Source organism: Elgaria multicarinata, chromosome 4 (genome assembly GCF_023053635.1).
Source record: "Elgaria multicarinata webbii isolate HBS135686 ecotype San Diego chromosome 4, rElgMul1.1.pri, whole genome shotgun sequence".
NCBI classification, from domain to species: Eukaryota; Metazoa; Chordata; class Lepidosauria; order Squamata; family Anguidae; genus Elgaria; species Elgaria multicarinata.
The window spans coordinates 121,326,114-121,348,400 of record NC_086174.1 but is presented as its reverse complement, the minus strand read 5'-3'; the positions used below and the strand labels follow the sequence as shown (position 1 = coordinate 121,348,400).

Below are 22,287 nucleotides of genomic sequence, written 5' to 3'. Positions count from 1 at the left end.
AGATCTCCCATGTGCCTTTTCCTTCTACTTAAATAAGTAGTGCATGCATTGCTTTTGTGCATTTCACCGTAGTGAACATGTGAACAGGATCTATCAATGGTAATTAGCTTCCATGAATTTGTTTAGAATTTGTATGCCATCAGCGCATCTCGTGGTAGTGAGTTCCTTAAGTTAATTATACATTGGCCCAGTTCAGAAGACACCTTAAACCACAGCTTTAACCACAGTGGTTAAGCCAGAAAACTGGGCCGTGTTCATGGCTTTAACTATGGTGACTAAGGCAAAAAGCCTTATTCACCATGGTTAAAGCCGTGGTTAAAGATGTCTTCTGAACAGGGCTGTTGTCTATTCTGAACTTACTGCTAATCAGTTCTACTGGGTGACCCTGAGTAGTCGTTCTATATAAAAGTTTTTCCACAATGTTAGGCTTTATTTTTCATGAAGATGTTTCAACCACTTGATTTGTCCTTGTCTGTACCTCCTCAGCTAGAAAGGGAGACCGGAAATAATTCTAATTGCATTTAAATATATTCAGGATTACCTTGACTAGGACAGATTGGGGAGATGTTTACCTTTTTTATAAAAGAGACATTAACATGTAACTAACAATCTTGTGAACATGTTTTTTTCATTTGTGTCTTTAGCTTGAATCACCTATATCTCCACATTTTCCTCGCCTGTACACAACCTAATCCCGAATCTACAAAAATCTTTATTTAGGGAGAGCCCCTGTTGTAATAGTATCACTGTCTTAGCTGACTTCTACAAGTCTATATTCCATTTTACTTTTACATTAGTTATGTCAAATGCTACAATGATGCAGAAGAATTTAGTTATAGACTGCTTTTCAGAGATTTTGGACAAATCCTTATGGTTTAGAGTTCTGCCTGTATGAAAGACCATGATAAGCTGAAGCCACTGATTCTCACCTGTAATTCATCTCTATGTCATGTTCTGAGCCACGAGCTTGACTCCTCTCATGAGTGCATATTTTTTATTACATTTTTATACCGCTCGATAGCCGAAGCTCTCTGGGCGGTTCACAAAAATTAAAACCATTAAGAACATAATAAAACATCCAACAATCTAAAAACCCAATATTTATTTATTTATTTATTTATTACACTTATATACTGCCCCCATAGCCAGAGCTCTCTGGGCGGTTTACAGAAATTCTAAAATGGAGTATACAAAATTTTAAATTTTAAAACACAGAACATACACGCATAAAGCACTAAAAACCGTTAAAAACAAACAAACTAAACATGTGGGTGATTAAGATGTGCCGCCATATGCCTGGGCAAAGAGGAAAGTCTTAATCTGGCATCGGAAAGATAGCACCGTTGGCGCCAGGCGAACATCGTCAAGGAGATCGTTCCATAGTCTGGGGGCCACCTCCAAAAAGGCCCTGTCCCTCATTGCCACAGTCCGAGCCTCTCTCGGAGTAGGCACCCGGAGGAGGACCTTAGATGTTGAACGTAGTGACTGGGTATATTCACATTGGGAGCTTTCTACTTCAGAACCTTATCTCCAATGGAATGGGACTATGCTCAAATTAATAAGGAGCCCCTAGCTGTTGTAGTTAAGGTTAAGAAATTCCATGGCTACATATATGGTTGGTCTATCTATGTTTATTGGCCGACTACAAGCCATTGTTTCTGTCAACCCAGTCCTTGTCCACGTTCTCAACTGAGTGCAGAGGGATTGACTGTTAGGGAAGCTTGAGGATAAACCCAGGTGATGTATATCAAAACAATATTGAACTATCAGTGCACAAGGGTTGTGTCCTTTGGAGCAAAAGACTAATTATCCCCATGGGTTTGCAGCATTGTGTGTTGAAGGATCTACATGTTAGACATCCTGCCATAGAGTGAATTAAGGCTCTTGGCCACCACTATGTGTTGGGCCAAATGAAGTTGAAGAACGTGTCACGGTGTAAGGCTTCAAGACCCTTGAAAGTAGCCCCATGTGGGATCAGGAGTCCTATATTAGGTAGATATAGTTGTGTAATACAGAGATATCTGATAAATACTATAAATGACATGTAAATATCAAACAGGTAACTGGTACAAAGCTAATACAAAGGCTCTGTAAATCAGGCATGGAAAACCTCAGGCCTGAGCACTAAACGTAGCCCTCTGGGGGTACCCAGATGGCCACACACCCCTCTCCAGGCCCTACCTTCTGTTATCCAACCTCCATCAATCATTTGGTGGATTCCTGGCTTTTGTCTGTTTTTTTCCTCATTCTAAAATGTTGACCTGGCTGTCTTAAGGCTTGATGACTGGTAGTAAGAGCTTTAAGCTACAATATGCTAGTATTGCTTGGCTCTGTTCCCTTGACATTTCAGCCCAATGCCTCACTGTAATATGGCCCCTGAGAGCTTTTCCAAAGTGGAACTCGGCCCGTAGGCTGAAAGAGGTCCTCCTCCCCTGCAGTAAAGGTTTCTATAGTGGAGCTGCGTTGCTTCATCTTAGATATTCGTTATGGCTGAGAGGATTGTTGCTTTTAGTGGTTTAGTAGCTTTCTAAGAAGCTGATTACACACTTGGAGCTCAGTGGTAGCTGGCTTGCTTTTGGTAAAAAGGCAGTACAATTTAAAACTGTCCTGCTGAACTACTGTGTCATAGAATGATGCCAATCTACATTCCAGCGATGAACAAAAGGAATTATTGTGATGAAATTGGCTTGATTTGACTTTCTTTTAAAATGCAATCTGTAGGAAGCATTAATACTATCCTAACTAGCTGTGAACACAGGATTTAATCTCTTAAATCCTCTTATCCTTAAAGGGGAATCAAAAACTGTTTCTAACTTAACTAGAAAATCTTCCTTTCCTTTTAATTGGAGTAGACTTTTTGTGGGGGTATACAAATACAAAATATGTTGCAGTTGTGATGGCAGATCTTCAGGAATAATATATGCACATGTTATGTTTGTCACATCTCCAAGTTCACTGCTCTGATTGACTTACCCTCTGGGTTTCCAAGGTCACTTGTGGCATTGATACAGATGTTGTGATGAAGCTTTCATTTGATTCTGTTCAGGTTGATATTGCTGCCCTCATCTTTTCCTCCCAGCAATAAGAAGAATTTTTTGCCTAATTGTAATTGACAATGCTCTATGCTCATGCATTGTCCAAGTACATGGTGATTATGTGTGCTTGAGTATCCATAGTAGGATAAATTTTCATGCACATATGCTCCATTTGATGATGCGTGGAATTCTAGAAAGAGACTTTCAACATGACCACATCTCCATTTAGTGCAATACTTGTTCCTGGAAAATCTGATTTAGCTTCATTGTTGCTATACTTTGCTGTTTTGCTGTATTCCAGGTGTTTTAAATATGTTAATTTGAGAGATCAGGTTAGTGTAAAGATGTTGCTTATGTTTTTGTATTTAAAAAGTATTTAATCACCTAAATCCCTGGGTTGTAGCCAACATTAGTCCCATTTGTTTCATGAGTCTACTCTAAGTAGAACTAACATTGGCTAAAACCCATTGTATTTAACTGTAGTAAATGTGATTTGAACAAATTTGATACTGACTTTAATTTCATAAAGTTAGCTAACTGTGGGCCTGAATCTGTAAATTAAGACTTCATTCTTTGATTCTGAGCTTGTTTAATACACATCAATATTTCTTTCCAATTCAGCATTCGGACTTATTGTGAAATAAGCCTATGAAACATAAGTGGATTTACCATGCTGAGCAAAAGCCAGAACTTCATATGGTTTCATCCTCCTGCATCCAGTTTGCTTATTCAACTGTTGTCATGGGGGTGGGGAAGCTTTCAGAGGTAGCTATGGAAACAGCAATGGTGCTACTGCTGAAGTGAAAGACAACTGAAATGACTATTGTTGGGGGTGGTACAGATGTAAAGAGCATCACTTACATAACAAAATGTGCAGGAAGTTTGTGGAGCAGCAAGTGCTAAAAATAAACCTCATTTGCTTTATCGCTGGCTTTGACATTAATAATGAATCTTTAAGGCCAAGGAGTAGAAATCGACATCTAAATCACTACTGAAGCTTTTCCTTCTCTTTAGCTAAGCTCTGAGGGATTTTTGGTTTCTTTTTTATTGACTGGAACAGCTGGCTTTATAACAAAAGGGTATGTTTGAGGACACTTGATAAGGTGAAAAGCTGATACATTATTGTATAACTAAGGAGTTGCATTCAAAAGTATAAGCCATGGTGGATAGGTTCAAAGGGTGGGGACAGGAGAAGAGAATATAAGCATAGAAATTGGAGAATCATTTTATAAAATTAGTAATAATTACAGGAATATACTCCTCTAACGTGTAGTGTAAAAAACCCGAAACGTATTGCCCTTCATTCAAGTTCCGGGCAGTTTGCATGACCTCCTGCATGAGCTGTCCTGCCTGTGTATTTATGTTGTTCCCTGTGTGTATGTGTGCACACAGACAAGGAGTGTGTTACATGCCACTTAGCATATTCATTAGCCTATGCTGAAAATGTTAAGAAGTAGAAACCAATGTATTAAAGCATGGTTTTGAATACACATATCAGAATAAATCCCAACCAATCCTGATTCCAATCTTAAATATGCTGTTTTAAATGACACAGACAAAATCAAGACCATTTAAGTGTGACACTTTCTAATGTGGAGAATGTAGTGAAAAGTGGCCACCAAAAGTCTAAGATCCATATTCTCAGAGCATAGTTTGCATTCAGAAGTATCTTGTTACCAATTTTGCGAGTGGAGAAGGAAACAGAACAAAGACACGAATACCAGAGTTTGGGAATAAACTAGGGCCTCTTAATTTAAACAATAAGGAAGATTCACCCCTCCCTGGATCTATATGTGAAAGTGTGGGAATCAATGTCCTTACCTCAGGCTACTTGCCTGGCATTATGGACAAGTACTCTCCAAAGCCAGGAGTCAGGTAAACCCGGCTCCTCTCTTATGCACCACTTTTGTAAGTGTAGGGAGACTGCCTTGTGTCACCCCCACTCGGAGCCATAAAACTCTGAGCAGATGAGGCAGGAGGATCTCCAAAGGCATATCATATCCTGACAGCCATGAAGCCCACGAGGAGCAGGACCTCTGGACATGCTAATCACCAGAAGGCGCCAGAGTGGTCACCATCCCTATTCTGCTGGAGCAAATTCCTGCACATCCCAACAACAAATCAACCTATTTATCCCCATCCTCATTATAACTTCAAGTATGTAGTAGGCAAAAACCTATCCACCATTTAGTGGGAGGAAAAATTTCTACTCAGACCCCCCTCCAAAGGGAGCGACTGGCTAGTCCCATACACAATAAAACCCAAGTAGCCTAATTTTTCAATCGGAGGGGGGAAATGACGAGGTGGGGAGAGTATATAATTATGCAGTCTCCATTTGTATTTTGAAATAGTACAATCTCAGGAGGACTGTGCAACTGTATTTTTCTGAACATGTTGATCATCTCTTAGTCACATGTGTATGTGTAGATATAGAATATGTAAATAATGGAAAAGCTTTCACTGCTGCCTCCCTTGGGCACTGCTGCATATACTAAAACTTTCTTCTGATCATCTCATAACTATTGTGCTACTAACCTTGCCATTTGGGAAAACTCAAGATAAATATGAATCCATATTTGAAGTTCAGTTGATTAAATTCTGGCTTCAAATCTTATTATAAGGTATTTTATGTAGCGCTATTCCTTCCCTTTTGTACAGATTTATACCAGTTGCATCATTTTCTCACATACAATTATTTTTTAATACATAATACATTATCTTAAATGTTCGCTATAGGCCTATGAGCTTTCACATTCACATATCTTTTGATTTCTTCATTCTTGCAGCCCTGAATTCTTGCATATTTCATTATGTTGCTTGATTAGAAGCAGATGGCTCAGTAGGCGGAATAAGACGTGCATACTTGCCCTTGCAAGAACTGTAGCTGCCTTGTCGCATCTTGCCCTACCATCCTTCACAGTATTATTCACAATTGACATCACCTTCAAGCATACAATTGACTTTGTGTTTCATCTCCATAATACTGTATATTGTCAGGAAAATCTTCTCTTCCTATTGCACCTATTGTATTTAGCACATGAGTATTAATTGTCAAATCTATTAACAGGAAAATTGTGTCACATCTTAACAAAAGGTTAAATTCGAAACACTTAATTTAGTTCATATGCTCCTTGAGCATTATTCTTTCTCTTCAGGGTTTCATTGCTTCTGTTTTGATGCTATTTATATAAGTGCTGTGTGGCTACGCAATGATCATGTGTAGGTTCAACTGTTAAAAATCACAAGTCCTTTAAAGATAAAACAGAAGAATTGAGAGTGGCCACATGCTTCTCCAAAAAAGAGGAAGCACATCAAAAGAGAGGATAAAAGAAGAAATAGACCTGCATAAAATGTTCCTAATGTATATGTATAAATGTGAATTACTATAATTTAAATAGAAATACAGTAGTGTATCTCACCAAAGTGGGGAAGACTGACACGGTGACCTGTGTGCCTTCTCAGTTTGCTGTCCAGTTTCTGTTGATGGACAGCTTCAAGGCCCCTCCTGTCCAAACTTGAACTTGGACTGGACAGTTCTTAAAATAGAGAATGCCTTCAAATAGAGGAATGTCCTCTGTAAAGTAGGGTACATGGCCACTCTAGAGGTATTGTGGCAGGGTTTTTGTAACCAGAGTCTACTTGGTCATCTGATTGTCCATGGAGAAGGGCAGAAGGGACACGGTAGCACCATCCCCTGGTAACGTCTAATATTTTTACTGATTTTTTCCTCCTCCTGAAAACAGCATTCTCTCCCTTCGTGTACAAATACGGCTTTATTTATTTTATATTATATAGAACAGGAATAGTGGAAAGGAAAGAAACCCCACTTTTCTTTTGGCTTTATTTATTGCCATGCACTCAAATTATCATTTATACCTGGGGTGGGGAACCTGTGGGTTTCCAGGTGCTGTTTGTCTCTAACTCCCATCAGTCCCAACTAGAATGACCAATGGTCAGGGATTATGGGAGTTGTAGCCCAACAACATCTGGAGGGCCCCACATTCCCCACCCCTGATATATACTAAATCATGTCCCTAATGAAGTTCAGTTCGTGCCCACAAATTCAGTACAAAGTTTTCCTTTCAAACTGGAGCCCTATTTAGGCATTTGGAGTCTGTGTACAATAAATGCACAAGGAAGGGTAGCTGTGCACACATCCTCCCCCTCCATTGCCCACTGCATGTGGAGGGCAACTTTCTGAAGGGGAGAGTCTCTTGTATCTTCGCAATTTTGAAAGCTGAATTTCCAGCATTTGGGATTGCATGGAGCGCCTTTCCCCTTCAGAAAGCTGCACTCCAGCTGTAATGGAGGAAGGTGGAGCTAGCTGGCTCCTCCTCTCATGTTTATTGTACACAGAATATTGTACACAATATTGTTTATTGTACACAGAATCCAAATGGATGAAGTGGGCTTTGGTTGCCTTAGATTCCTATACTGTTGTAAATGTGTTGCTATTTACGTTTTCTTCCACTGCTTTTCACTTCCACTTTTATCTATGAACATTTAGTTGTTAGATTCCAAGCAGTAGTTTCCTTTTAACATTTCTGAAGGATGCCATTTTGAATCCTGTTCTGTTATCTTTATTGCAAGCATTTACTGGGGACTTATCAAAGTGTTATAAAGCCGGTGTGATTTTTTTTATTTTTCATTTTAAAAAGCAGGCAACTTCTCCAGTAGGTTAGGAGTAAATATCAATATTTATTTTATTTATTTATTACATTTTTATAAGTATAAGTATTACCAACTTCTGAAAACAAAAAGCAGATTTAGGCTTCTTTCCCTGATTCTGAGGTAGTAATTGCTACTCCACTTATTCCACTTATTATGAAAGAAAACCAGTGTAGATATTATTATTTGCGTTCATGCAGATAATCTTGCTAAATGTGCACTGTTCTGTTATATATTAAAACAAATTAATAGGAGTTATCTTCCATTCCTGTAATATGTTAAAGTCTTTATATCTATTTCTTTTAAGTTGTTACTTGAGCTGCACTGTTTAATCAGTTAAATTAGTCTTTTTTTTTAAAGTCCTTGCAAATGTAGTAGTGTCCTGATTAATCAGGTGGCAGATTTGATTTTAATAAAAAAGGAGATTGTTTTATAAGTATTTTTATTAACTACAGATAGAAAGCAGCACTGTAAAATAATTTCCTTTTTCTTACACATCAAAGGCGATAACACTGTTGATGTCTGTGATGACACATACATACATAATTTAAAACCAGTATGCATTTTGCCTCAGAATTTGTTTTGCCTCATGCTATTTTATACTAATCCAAATTCTAAATCTACTAAAATTACTGTGCTAAATTGATTAAGATTTCTGTAATTGGGTAACAATGCTCTTAATTAAAAACATCTTGGTGTGCTTAACCAGAATGTACAGTTATCCTTCTAATTGCTTTCTAGTATATATTCTGAAGCAAAATAATTTGCTTTTGTTTTTACTCATTCTGGTATGTGTTTTGCTTCAGTATTTTCTCATTTCCACTTGCATTTGACAGTTTGTCAGGAGGCTGAACGCTTCCCCCCACTGCACTTTCTCTGGGTAGGAAAGAGGAGTGTGTGTGTGTGTGTGTGTGTGTGCGCACACACACACACACACACACACTGTGATAGATCAGGGCAGTCTTTACGGTTTTTCTCTGAAGAACATGATTGCATATATAATAGCAAACACGGTGTTAAGTGGGATTCACATTTTGAATCAAATTCTGAACAGAAAAAAAGTACTTTCTGATTGGTTGTAGTACTGATCACTGCCTCCCAATTAATAGCTATAACCTAGGACCAAACTAGATATGACACCATTCATACTATTACCAATTCTGTGTATTTATTTATTAATTTATTAAACAGGTGTAGAGAGACTGGTCTGGATTGTGACCCTGGCACCCTTACTGTGTTATATTTTGGACTTCATTAGTAGAAAAATAAACTCTGTAGCCAAAATCTTGAAGACACAGGCGTGAATGCAACCAGAGTTTGCTTATTGTTTCTTCTGCAGGCCACAGAACAAGCCATGTTCAGGGTTTTTTTTTTAAAAAAAACCAAGTGACCATTAAGTTTTAAAAAGCAACTATCTGAGAGTCCTGTGGCAGTTAGCAATTTTTCAATCACGTTTTAATTTTGATAGAACACTTAAGAAAGGGCAGGATTTCCACCTAGCATTATCCACATTGTTTCCACACACACCCCTCACTAATCTATTTATTTCAAATGCAATTTAATAATGCATTGATTTCAACTGGAAAAGAACACAAACAAAAGGAATCTCCTTTAAGTTAAACAGTCTGTTTTGCAGCTCTGTGTCAACCTTAGGAGAGTCTGAATATTGTAAAGTTGAATGAGTAAAATTTTTATTTTCGTAGTTTTAAATACAGGATGCTTGTTCATATATTTTTGGCCACAAAGTTAGCTGTGTTTAACCTAGGGCATGTCTACACCAGCCCTATATCCCAGGATTGTCCCGGGATCGTTCCTGTGCATCCAAATGCCACATGGGATCTCAGGAGCAGGCAGGGACGATCCCTCCATTTTCCTGGGATAACCCTTAGATGTAGAAAGGGCCCTACTGTATGTGCATAATTGCATCTTTCTATGTGTTTCAGATAAGCTTTATATGGGACCAGGGCAACTTTACCATGATTTGCAGAATCTCTTGCATGACTTGAATGTAGTTGGACAAATCAGTCAACTGATAGTCAACCTTAAAGGAAACTACCAGGTAACATATAACAACTAATAAAGCTTGAATTGTTTCCAGGTCTAAAGCTTCCTGATGGTTAAAGTAGTCTTCAGTGTGAGAATGTGTGCCCAAGCACATACAATCTGTTCATACCCTAATTGATTTGTAGTTAAATGTTTAACTTTAGAATTGTAAGTAGATTATAGATGCCTTGCTGATCTTGTTTTACTCTACAGTTCTTATGTGTGCATTACAGTGCAATAATAACAGCGTCTTCTCAGTAGCTGCCAATTTGTTGTGGAAGACCATAGCATGGCATGTGAAGAAAATACTATCATAGAAATTAGAGCTTGTGTTGGTGGTAATACTGCTTTAACACAGAGTACTGTACCATCTAGCCTCCCTTTAAGTTTTGATCGTTACTATAGTTTGTGACTGTGTGTGCATGTGTGTGTTCCTTTCAGGCACAAACTACTCATGACAACAGCACCAGACATATGTTATCCAATGCAGGTTGGCCCTGATCCTGTCCTCTAAAACGTACATTTCTCTTTGACATGCTAAAGGGGTTGTGGGTGAACTCTTCCCATTTCCTGTCTGTCCCTATGAGGCCTCTATCCTGCCTTCCACCCTCATGGCTCTGCTCTCAGCTGGACTCGCTTTTGGTATCTGAGCCTATATGGGAGAAAAAGGACTAGGAAACTTAGGGGTAAGAGGAGCAAGCTGCAGATGCCCCCCCACATGCCCTGTTGGCACTTTAAATCACCCCCTCAACCGAGGGAGTTGCTAGGCCTGAGCCCATGGAGTCCTGGCCTCGGATATATTTCCTAAAGCTCTGAGTGCCCATTGGTGCCAATGGAATGATTTTTATTTGCTTAATTGCCATGTGGGAGTGATTCTGAGGGAGATTGCAGATGCTGAAGGAAAGGGAGATTGCAGCTGCAACACCTCTCAGTCATAGGGTGCTTTTGGATTAGCACCCTGTAACATTTTTTAAAATTACATTTTGCTGAAGATTTTGCTATTTTTAGGTTTGTGTGTGTGTGAAACTGCTCACGAAAAAAGCTTTTTGCAAATTAATTGTAATGGAAGAGAAGCTATTGATTTGGGATGAACTGGGATAGGGGGAACTGGACCCCAGAACTGTTGTTGTTTAAAAATGGATACTGTATACTGTTGTTTTTATATTTTTGATGGTTTTAAATTTTGTATACTTTTTAATGTCCACTGTTTTTTTAACTTTTGTAAACCACCCAGAGAGCTTTGGCTATGGGGCGGTATATAAATTTAATAAATAAATTAATACATAATTGAAGGCTTTATATTACTTGAATAATATAAATAATTACTCAAATTATTTGAGTAATTATGGGGCCTGGGGCCTGAATTTTTAAGTGCCTAGCAATGCCTCACCCCTTTCCTTCAGGTGCAACTGAGACAGAACTGATATGTACTTTAGGCTTTGGTCCATTAGTACACTTTTATTAACAAAACAGAATGCTCACTGCAACCATGTTGGGAGATATTTCTGAATGATTCCAACAGCTGAGTTATATTTTAAATAGTATTTACATAAGACAGATTTCTTTCAAGATTTAGATGCATATAGTCAAGATAGTGGAATATTGATGCCAGAACCCTTTCTGTTTGCATTGCTGAATTCATCTGAAACATTCTTCTGTTCTAGTTGTGGACAGAAAATGGTTTAAATTTGATTTATATGTTGTTAGGTAAAGATAAATTTGATTTATATGTTAGGTACCACTTCTAGTGTTTGTGTAGAAGCAAGATTTGAAAGTCTGTTCTCGAATTTCAAGACTCTGAGTTTCCCGTGATCAAAAGTAAATGGTACCACTTTAATCCAACTTTCAGTTTATTCTACAGTCCTATATTTCAGAGTACTTGGATTACCCCTGCTGTGTAGCATGATGCTAATTCCCACTGTGTTTAATGGAATTTGCTCCATATCAGTGGACTTTCTAGAGCCACAATATGTCTCATTTTATAAAAGCTTCTTTGGGAGAGGGCAGTTGAGGCATTGGCCTAATCTACACCAAGCTGGATATTACACTACGAAAGTGGTATGAAAGTGTTATATAAAAGGCAGGAGCCACACTACTGCTTTATAGCAGTATTGAAGTGCACTGACAACTGTTGGGGCCCATTGACACATACCCATGTGCTGCTTTCATACTGCTTTCATAGTGCAATATCCTGCTTGGTGTAGATTAGGCCAAGAAAAGGACTGCAGGGAGGAAGTGCTTGACCTGATCCTAAATCCAAATTTCTCCCTCCAAGCTGCTTTTTCTTCAATAGCATTTGTGCATAATGTATAGCTAGCGCCTATGTCTTATTGCTGTCAGTGAAGCTAAACAATCTTAAACAACACTGTTGTATTTTAAGTGCATTGTCACATAGGGTAGCACTATCTTTCATACTATTGTGGAGGTGGGGGGAGATTGAAAATGAAATTAAAATAAGCTTGTTTTTGGTCTTCCCTCTGCTTTTTGACAGAATTTAAATCAGTCCGTGGCACATGATTGGACCTCAGGTTTACAAAAACTTATTTTGAAAAAAGAAGATGAAATAAGAGCTGCAGACCGCTGTAGAATTCAACTTCAGCTTCCAGGGAAGCAGGACAAGTTAGTTACAATCTACCATGTCGATTGAGGGCAATGTTGTAATGGGGCAAAGGCTGCCTAACACCCAGGCTGAGCCTTCACCAAAAGGGGTACTATGGGAGGAGAGAGGAATGCTCTCATTCTCTCTTACCTTCTGAAGGCAGCTGTGGATTTGTAGGGGGAAGGCAAGCCAGAACAAAAAAACCCTACAGCTTCTGGATGGGGTGTAGAGGGTCATATTTGTGCCGGGGCAAAGACAGCAGAGACATGTGTTGGAAAAACAGGCCTGGTCCCACAGACACAGGGGCAAATTGCCTTTTCATCCCTCCCTCACCGTCAGACTTGACAAATCTTTAACTAGCATTAAATAAATACTGCTTTCCAGATTGTGGATCTCCCCGATAAGGCCCGCCTGGCGCCAACATTATTATCTTTTCGGTGCCATGTTAAGACTTTTCTTTTCTTCCAGGCATTCAACAGCATATGCTGAGTTTTAACTGACTCCAATAGCTTTGGCCTGGCTGAGTGTTTAAAAATTGTTTTAAATGTTAACAGTGTTTTTTAACGTTTTTAAATTTTGTATATTGATTTTTAATGTTCAGTCTTTTTAATCCAATCTCTTTAATCTTTGTAAACCGCCTAGAGAGCTTCAGCTATGGGGCAGTATATAAATGTAAATAATAATAATAATAATAATAATAATAATAATAATAATAATAATGAGTTCATCTCAATATTAAGAACACAGGCTATTGTATGGGATTTCCAATAATTTACTTTGTGCTACCCGTGCAAGCTAGAAAGCCTTGTTTTCGTCCCACCAAAGGAATGTGTTGGATCACATCTTTTCTTTTATTTCTAACAGATCGGGACGGCCTACTTTCTTTACAGCAGTGTTCAATACGTTTACCCCTTCCATCAAACAATCTTGGATCAAAAATCTACAAATGGCTAAACTTGGCTTAGGTAAGATTTTCCTTTTTAGTATGCTCAGAACAGCTATATATTAAATTGATGGAGTTTTGGCTTCTCAATAATTTTCAAGTTAAAATATTTAAAATAGTGACCCTGGACTTTTCCACTGCCCATCCCCAGTGTTTACCTTTTCCTCTCCCCATTTATCTTGTCAAAAGCCAACCTGGGCATTTGGGACTACCTGTGTGTTGGTATGGGAAAAGTGGCTTTTTTAAAAAAAGGCATATAATTTTGATTAGTGCCTTGTGCTATGGAATGGAGACTGATATTAGAAAATGGTTTACATATTGGAGTAACTTATCAAATAGAAACACATTGCTTCCCCCCCCCTTTGCCATTACAGCTGAGGAGAATCTGCTGGGTTGGTTCTGTATAGATGACGATGGCAATCAGATAAAAAAAGAGAAGCATCCTCTTCTTGTTAAGCATATGCCTGTGATGATGGCCAAGCAACAGGAATTTAAGGTGAATAACATTAACTTTGTTTGGGAAATAATGTAACAACTGAAATATGCATGGGGAAAAAAACTTTATGTTTTTGCAGGTGTGTCCCACCATATGTCTCATGGAGGCCCAAGTGCATATTCAGCTGAATGCATAGTGCTTGTTCTTTCTTTAATCACAGGGATGTGATGGAGGTATCAATTATTACAGGAACCGTAGCTTATTTATTTATTTATTGCATTTATATCCCCCATTTTCCTCCAAGGAACTCAAGGTGGAGTACATAATCCTCCTCTCCATTTTTATCCTCACAACAACCACCTTGTGAGGTAGGTTGGGCTTAGAGTCTGTGACTGGCCCAAAATCACCCAGTGAGCTTCCTTGACAAGTAAGAACTAGCACTCAGATCTCCTGACTCCCAGTCCAACACTCTAGCCACTACACCACACTGTCATATAGGGATGTGAGGTTCGTTCCTTTCCTCCGCAGCTGTGATTGAGATGAAAATCACCCCCTCCACACCAGCATAGCTGTGAATTTCCAAAAAGGTTTCCATGGGTGCTAGTTTTGCAGCCGCACTGGGTAACGGAGCTATTTTTAATTCAATTACAGTTGGGAGGAGGGATTAAATCTTTTGTGTTCTCTTTTCTTATTTTTCTTATTATTATTAACTATGAAACACAAAAGATAAATAACAGCATACATGGAAAACATATAACAATATACTAATCAATTTTTTCTATTTAATATTGATCAACCTTCACCCCTCTAATTCATAATTTTTATACAATATATTTGTATAAACAGTGAAAAAACTTTATACCTATTCATATCCATTTTGAATTTCTGATTCAGATAAGCAATTAACAGGATCTGAAATGTCTCAAAATTGATTTTCTATTGCCTTTATTCTGTCACACCAATACAGTTTCATGAGATCCTCCTCTTCCAACTTCCTTCTTTTTACCTTCCTGTGAAATCTGAAAGCATGCAACTAGATCTTGATTACGCCAAATCAAGTTGTTATAATTAGAACTACTTTGTTATTTTTGTTTTGCTAGAACTAAATTCTAGGCTTAGATTTCAATAAAGCTTAACCAAGAGCACCAGATTTGAGCTAACAAATGTTATTTTGTGTCTGTTAAGGTTGAATGTGCAGCTTATAATCCTGAGCCATACTCATGTGAAGAAACTGATCCAGATTCTCTTTCTACAGAGCATGGTTTTCTGTGGGTAAGAATTTTTTTAGTTCAAAGCCCCACTGAGTGGAGGGATTACCTCAGAGAACTGGCATGGAGGTAGGGGTGTTTTAACTCCCCGTTCCATGCCATTTTGTTAATGTAATGCTCTCCCTCTTACCAACCCCCAGCTTATTTTTGCCCTGTTGGGCAGAGCATCCTATACATTTTACCCTGAGAACAGCTTTGGGGAGGAGGATTATACCGGGAAAATGGGGTGGGTCAGGAAAGGTTTAAGCACTTATTCCCCCAACCCAACTTGCACCTCCACATGTATGTGTGCATACACACACGTGCCGTAGCTGCTTTACACTTCAACAAAGGAAACAATGGGAAATTAGTGTTCCCCCAACATTTAGTGTACTTTGCCCCTTGGGGTTCAGGTTAAAGGAAGTTGGATTTTGTTGTCAGGGTTCCTAGCTCTTCTAAAGTCTGTAGCAGTCGGTGCTGCAGGCTTGAGTTTAGGTACATCCCTCTGCCCCATCCCTGGAAATTCTTGTAAGTTTCATTTGTTCTCAAAATGTCATCCTCTAGAGGACATTCAAATTCTTCAGGAGTTTGGGGACAGAATGGAATGGGGGTGGGGCAGGGAGCAACCATAGGAAGTGGTCTTGGGCCCATGCCTTGATCATTCATCATCTATTTGCATGCCTCTCTAGGAGCATTTTCAGATGGGGGACAACCGCATTTCCCTACCGTTGCTTTGCCTCCTGCTTCTGTCCCAACATAGGAATGAGCAGCTTCCTCTTTCTTCTCACAGGGAAGAAAGAATAAGCAAGTAGTGACCATGTGGCCCATTCAGTGGGCATTTTGTAGTGCAGCTTCTACTGCACTGGGCAGGAAATGGCGACAACTATTGTCAAAGCCAAGAAGCAATAGATTTTCTGGGTAATATTTTGTAGCAGAAGAAACAACAGAAGAAGTGGGATGCACGCAGGAGGATTGCTGCATTATCAAAATGACCCTCAAAGATCCATGAGTGGCCAGTCATGAGTGTGTGATAAAACGCACTCTAAAGATGCTCTAGAAGATGCTAAAGGCACATGAATGCTTCTTCCAAAGCCTGCTCATCTTCACTATTGTTCATTTCCAGTGACTCTCACAGCCAACATAATCTAGACTAAAATTATGTTTAAGTGCAAAGACTTAATAAATAAAGGCTCCAAGTATCACTGGGTATATATATTTGTAGTCCATTTTGCAATCAGTGCTCTTAGAGCTCCATCAGACGAGTGTTTTATTGCACGCTCATTAGTGGACACTCATGTTTTTTTGCAGGTCCCTCTCACAATGTTGTCTGCCTCCCAAGCGCCTCCCGCCCCTTCTAGCCACTTTTGCACGACAACCCCCCCCCCAATAAGTCGGACTTACTTTGAAAGACGGAAGTAGCCGCTATCTCCTGCTGTGTGCAGAAGAAGCAGCGGGATCAAAACGGCCCGCTGAATGGGCCACGTGTAGGTTGTTTACTTCCTCTTTCAAAAGAGGAAGTAATGAAGGACAAACGCATAGGTGGAGAAGTAACTGTAAGCAAATACAATTTTCCCCTGTGTGATGAGGCTCTTCGAGGAATATAATGACCATTTTTAGAACAAGTGCAGAACCTCTTTCTGCCCAAGGGCTGAATTTTGGAGATCTTGGGGGCCACACTCCAATGGTGAGTGGGGGCAAAGGGGGAGCCAACCCCCCTCCCTGATACCAGCATATTTTAACTTAAACCTCTTACTGCCAGTAACTAAGCCTTAGGAGAGGAATTTTGACCTTTTAGAGTAGAGAAAAAGCTGCACAAAAGCCAGGAAACCCCAAAAATGATTTGTGGTTGGGGAAAGGGGGTTGGGCCTTCTGGGGAATCCTAGGTGGCTGGATTGGGATCCCCAGAGGGTAGGACTTGGGCCATGTGTCTGGGAGTCCAATGGGCACCTCCACCTCCCCACCCCCACCCCGGACCCAATCAGGCGCCTGTGGCACATTCATGGACCTGCGGGTTGAGTACTCAGCAGCCATCCATCCCTGCCAGGAGCCTTCTTTGTGTGCAAGAATGGAGGTTCTGGAAATTGTACATTTCCCCTGTGCGCAATGGAGGCTCTAGATGGGGGTAGACGGCTGCTGGCTGCTTGTCAGATGCTTGTGAGCTGTCAAAGAAACTCATGCAGCAAGTGAGTGCGTTCAAATAGCGGCAGCGGTGGGGCACGTATCCTCTGAGTCGGACCCGAGTGATTTTGCCCATCCTTAGTCTGCACCCCTGTTTTATAAGAATGACACTCACAGATTGTCTGCTAGGGATAGCATGTATTTTTCTTTTTCGGTATTTTCATTCAGTATAATAGGTATGCCGTCTCATTATCTCTGTGTAACCTTCAGTTGCCAGAAAATCTTTATTTAACTGCTGCGACCTTAAAGAAGCTTTCTTTAATTAGTTTTGCCATGCATGTATTATTGTTCAGAGAGAGACCTTGGTTATGAAAGAATATTAATCGTTTCTCCCTAATTCAGATTGGCAGTTGTACTAATCAAATGGGCCAAATTGCCATTGTATCATTTCAAAACTCCAGTCCAAAAGTTATTGAATGCTTCAATGTGGAATCGAGAATCCTCTGCATGGTCTATATTCATGGAGAGGAGAAACATAAAGAATCAAACGTGCCTCCAGAGCCTGAAGATAATCCAACAAAGCCCTCCAGTGTTTCTACTATTTGCCTGGGCATGGAAGAAGGAAGGTGCTTTTCACATTTTTCAATTGCTTCCTTTGATTGCCTATTAATTGTTTGTCCTTACAGTAGAGGTTTATGTGTATGAGTGCATGTCAGAGTGTGTGTGTGTGTGTGTGTATGAGAGAGAGAGAGAGAGCGAGCACATGCGCATGAGAGAGCAAGAGCAGAGATTCCTCTAAAAATATGAGTTGCTCTTGGACCATACATTTCTTGTGGTAGACCTATCAGTTGCTAAACTTAAAACTGCTTATTTTAAAAGGATTTTATTTTGAACTGTCTCTGTTTATCCCTGTACAAAGTACTGCCCCAAGTATTGCAATAAATGGAGAAACTTGCTCATTCTGTTTGGGCACTGGAATCTACCCTGGGAACTGCCACAGAATTATCTTCTTTGGTTCAATATTGTCAATTATTCTGCTTAATATTCAATTAAGGCTGTACTCCCACAGAATTAAAGGCACATAAACTAGGTAATGTTGAGATGTTCAACACCTAAAACTTTGCGTCAGCCTTTCTCCTCAATTCCACACACAATGGTTACAGCTGCTGTGGAGGCAGGAAAAGGAAGAGATCATCTATTTAAAAGCCTTATTGATATGAGATGTCGATTTAGGTTTTAAAGATACTGCATAGTAAGTAAGTTATGGCTTTCCAAGTTCAAAGATTTAATTTACCAGTGCAAATAAACTACACTTCATGGCAGATACACAGACAGAGATATACAAACCCATTATTGCAGCATTTAGTTTTTCATGACAATGACTAGTAATTGTGTCAGTATCAAGCGCTTATTTCCTTTTCTCATTCATGCTGCCATGTTCCAAAGACAATTAATGAAAATGTGCATCGTGACCCTAAACATTTGTGCTGATGTAATTGTCATGTCCTTGGACTGTTGCAGCAGTACTAAAAAGTATTTGGCCATTGTGTTCTGTAGCTGATAAAATAACTTTTTCTAAACATTGAGGTGATGCAGAAATAGTAGAATTATCTCGTCCTTAATGGGTTTTGGATTAAGTTATGGGCTGATACTTCTAGAATAGCATACCATTCTAGGGTGCAATCCTATGCAACTTTAAACAGAAGTTCCTAAGACTCCTCCACAATACTCAGCCAAGATGGTCATTTTTAAATATATATATTTATCTCATTTAGATCCCGCCCTTTTTTCCTCCAAGGAGGCGTACATAATCCCTCTCCTCTCCATTTTATCCTCACAACAACAACAACCCTGTGAAGTAGGTTGGGCTAAGAGTCTGTGACTGGCCCAAAGTCACCCAGTGAGCTTCCATGGCCAAATGGATTCTTAAACCTGGATCTCCCGACTCCCAGTCCAACACTCTAGCCACTACATCACACTGGCTTTAATCTAATCATTCATAGGTTTGCATCTTTAATCTCTGATTCTTGTAAGATCTAGTAAAAACAACACATGGTATGACAGCATTACAGTGAGTCTCATTGCCCACCTGCGGAGAGGTATTCAATGCAGTGGTGTGACATCACATGTTTGTATAAGATGTTATAAGAATGAGAGGCTGAAGTCAGACAGTGAGGCAGCAATCCAGTGCTTCTTCTAATGTGTAGCTTGGTTCCTTAATGTAATGCTGAAATGCTTTTTCCTTTCTGTTTCTCTTAAGGGATACTATGCCACTTTAAAAATGAATATAAACGTCTGTTAAAGGTTTTCTTCTTTTCCTATTACTTTTAAATAGCATCTCTGTTTACAAAAGTAGTCAAGGCTCAAAGAAGGTCCGACTTCAACACTTCTTCACCCCTGACAAGTCTACGGTTATGAGCCTGGCGTACAAGAACAACCACTTGTTTGCTGGTCTGGTCAATGGGAACATCACCATCTACACGAAGTTGGAAGGTACAGAAATTATATGCATTATTCCAACGAATAGCTTTCTGAAGCTTTTTGGCAAAAGCAGATTTCATTGCTCTGTTTTTCCTTTTTCTAAGTTCATATTCACATTGACAATAAAGAAGGGCTTTTTTTTTTAGTATGCCCTTTAGATTTCTGTCACCAACTACCACTGATCATTGAGAATGGTCATTAGGATATTTGGTGCAAGAAGCCATCAGTATGCTAATGATACCCAGTTTTCTTTCTCTGTCATGTCTGAATTGGGGGACGCTCTGCAACCCTTGGGCTGATACCTGGATGCAGTGATGGTCTGGATGAGGGCAAAATAACTGCATCTGAATCATGGCATGACAGAGGCTCTGTGGGTGAGTGGTTCACATATCTGGGAATTGGGTCTGTTACCTGTTCTGGATGGGGTTTCACTCCCCCTGAAGGAACAGGTGTGTGGTCTGGGGGTGCTCCTTGACTGAGTGCTGTCACTGAAATCACAGGTGTCTTAAATCACTAGGAGTGCCTTTAACCAACTTCAGCTGCTATGGCCATTCCTGGACCAGGGATAGCTTTACCATTGTGGCCCATGCATTGGTAACCTCAAAACTGGATCATTGCAATGTGCGTTTATGTGAGACTGCCCTTAAGGTTGGTCCAGAAGCTGCAGTTGTGGTTTATTTCCAGCAGAGTACACCGATGTTGAGAGAACTGTGCTGGTTGCCTATATATTACCAAAATAGGCTTAACGTTTTGGTTCTTGTTTCCAAAGCCCTAAATAAATTAGGACCAGGATATTTAAGAGACTGCCTGATGCCATACCTGCCTGTTCATCTGCTGTGCTTATCAGGAGATATCCTTCTGGTGGTGCCCAATATTTTAGAGGTTTGGTCCATGATGGCTCAGAATAAGACCTTTAGTATCATAGCCCCCGCTCTGTGGAACTCTGTCACCAAGTCTTCTGGGTTTTCAGCACCTAGTGAAAACTTACTTGTTCCATCAAGCTTTCCCACAATGGTAATAATATACAGTAATTTATTATGGGTTTATACTGTATTGTGTTTTATGCCACTTAGAAATTTATTTCAGTATAAGCATTTCATAATTATTGATAAATAACTATGTTGGACATCTCAAATTGCCTACATGGAAATCACTTTGATGTTGGAAAAGCTGTGTCTGCTGTCATGTACGTGGAATACAATGACTCTGTTTCATGTATGTGCATAGAGTTGGAATGCCCTAATTGGCAGCAGCTTTCTGGTCTGTTAGACATGCATGTGTTGGCATATGTGACTGTGTGCACATACCAGGTTGATGCATTTTTTCCAACGTGGGAGTGTTATCAGTATAGATAATGCATTGTGTGTGAAGTAGCACTTAGTCTTTCCATGAGACAGGGTAGAGATACCTATTCTAAGTTGTAATTTATCATGTGTTCCAAGTATTTACATATTACTGTTTGTTTTTTCTACTGTGGCATAAACTGAAATATAGTATAAATTTGAGTTTTTACCCACTAGTCCACCCTATTGAATCTGAATGAAGAAATATGGTGTGTGCATATCCCTGGGAAGAAATGAAAAATTCTTGGCTGCTTCTCTGTATTAATTTTTAATAGATTCAGATCAAAATAATGACTATAATTTCATCTGTGGGTAGATGTCTCAGGAGCGGCTCAGTACGACCTCTTAAGTTCCTATTACAATAAGTGCAGGTTGTAGTTTGATATTGTGGCATATCTCAACGCTGCTGCACTCATACAAGAGGTATTAAAAATTAGTGACTTACACATTTGCCTTGCATGTTGTTGGAGTAAAGTTCATGGGGGGGGGGGGGGAGAGAAACTTTCACACCTCCTGCCTCACCAGAAGATGTTCAAATTCCACATGCATATGCACAGGATGGATGCTATAGCTGGAAAAGGCTGTTCAATCCCAGCGATCTCCAAGATAGGGCTGGAAAAATTCCTGCCTGAAACCCTGGAGAGTCACTGCTAGTCAGTGCAGACAATGCTGAGCTAAATGGACCAATTGTCAGACTCAGTATAAGGCTTCCTATGTCCTCAGTTTCCCCTTTACATCAGAAGCATGCAAAGCAGATGTACAGCTCCCTAATACTGTTTCTTCATTTCATTGCTGAAATTTGCAAATGCATCCCCAGGTAGGGTTAGAAATGGTTTCCAAAGCAAATTGTATCTAGCAAAGAAGAGATGTTGCATCTGAATGAAGCAGCTGGAAGACCTATAGAAACTCTCAGTTACATCCACACTTCAACTGCTAGAACAGTGGTTCCCAAAGTGGGTAGTACTGCCCCCTTGGGGGGGTGGGGGGATTGCATAGGGGGGCATTAAGAGGCAAAGGGGATGCTTGAGGTGGTCTTTTTTGAGAAGCACCTCTCCAGAAGGTCTTAAAACCCAGGGACATTTTTATGGGAGAAGGTAGTTTGGTCCCAAGCCATATAGGAGAAGAATCCACACATGTATTAATACCATTTAAGAAGAGTCCTTTTAACGGTGAATTGAAATGTTTCAAAAGCACCAAAACGCTAATGAAGAGACATAACCTGATTGGTGTGCCCTGCCACGCTGGCTGCAAAACAGAGGCGTTCGCTCTCTTTTCCCTTCCTCAGCAAGCCTGTGGCGGGTGCTTCCCATTTAAAGGGGCTGTGCGCAGTGTGGCCCCTTTTTCATTCTCAGCTCCTCAGCTCAGCTCCTGCAC

At 39.8% G+C, this 22,287-nt stretch overlaps 1 protein-coding gene across 2 annotated transcripts in view; it reads left to right on the top strand.

Annotated features, from left to right (window-relative positions):
- Nucleotides 1–22,287, top strand: part of ARHGEF10 (Rho guanine nucleotide exchange factor 10) — a 110,943-nt gene that overhangs the window by 55,259 nt on the left and 33,397 nt on the right. For both annotated transcript variants that reach the window (XM_063125097.1, XM_063125096.1), the window contains 7 exons: nucleotides 9,647–9,762; nucleotides 12,238–12,365; nucleotides 13,210–13,310; nucleotides 13,663–13,784; nucleotides 14,910–14,996; nucleotides 17,492–17,715; nucleotides 19,425–19,582. In XM_063125097.1, the coding sequence (XP_062981167.1) occupies nucleotides 9,647–9,762; nucleotides 12,238–12,365; nucleotides 13,210–13,310; nucleotides 13,663–13,784; nucleotides 14,910–14,996; nucleotides 17,492–17,715; nucleotides 19,425–19,582 (936 nt within the window). The remainder of the gene's footprint in view (nucleotides 1–9,646; nucleotides 9,763–12,237; nucleotides 12,366–13,209; nucleotides 13,311–13,662; nucleotides 13,785–14,909; nucleotides 14,997–17,491; nucleotides 17,716–19,424; nucleotides 19,583–22,287) is intronic.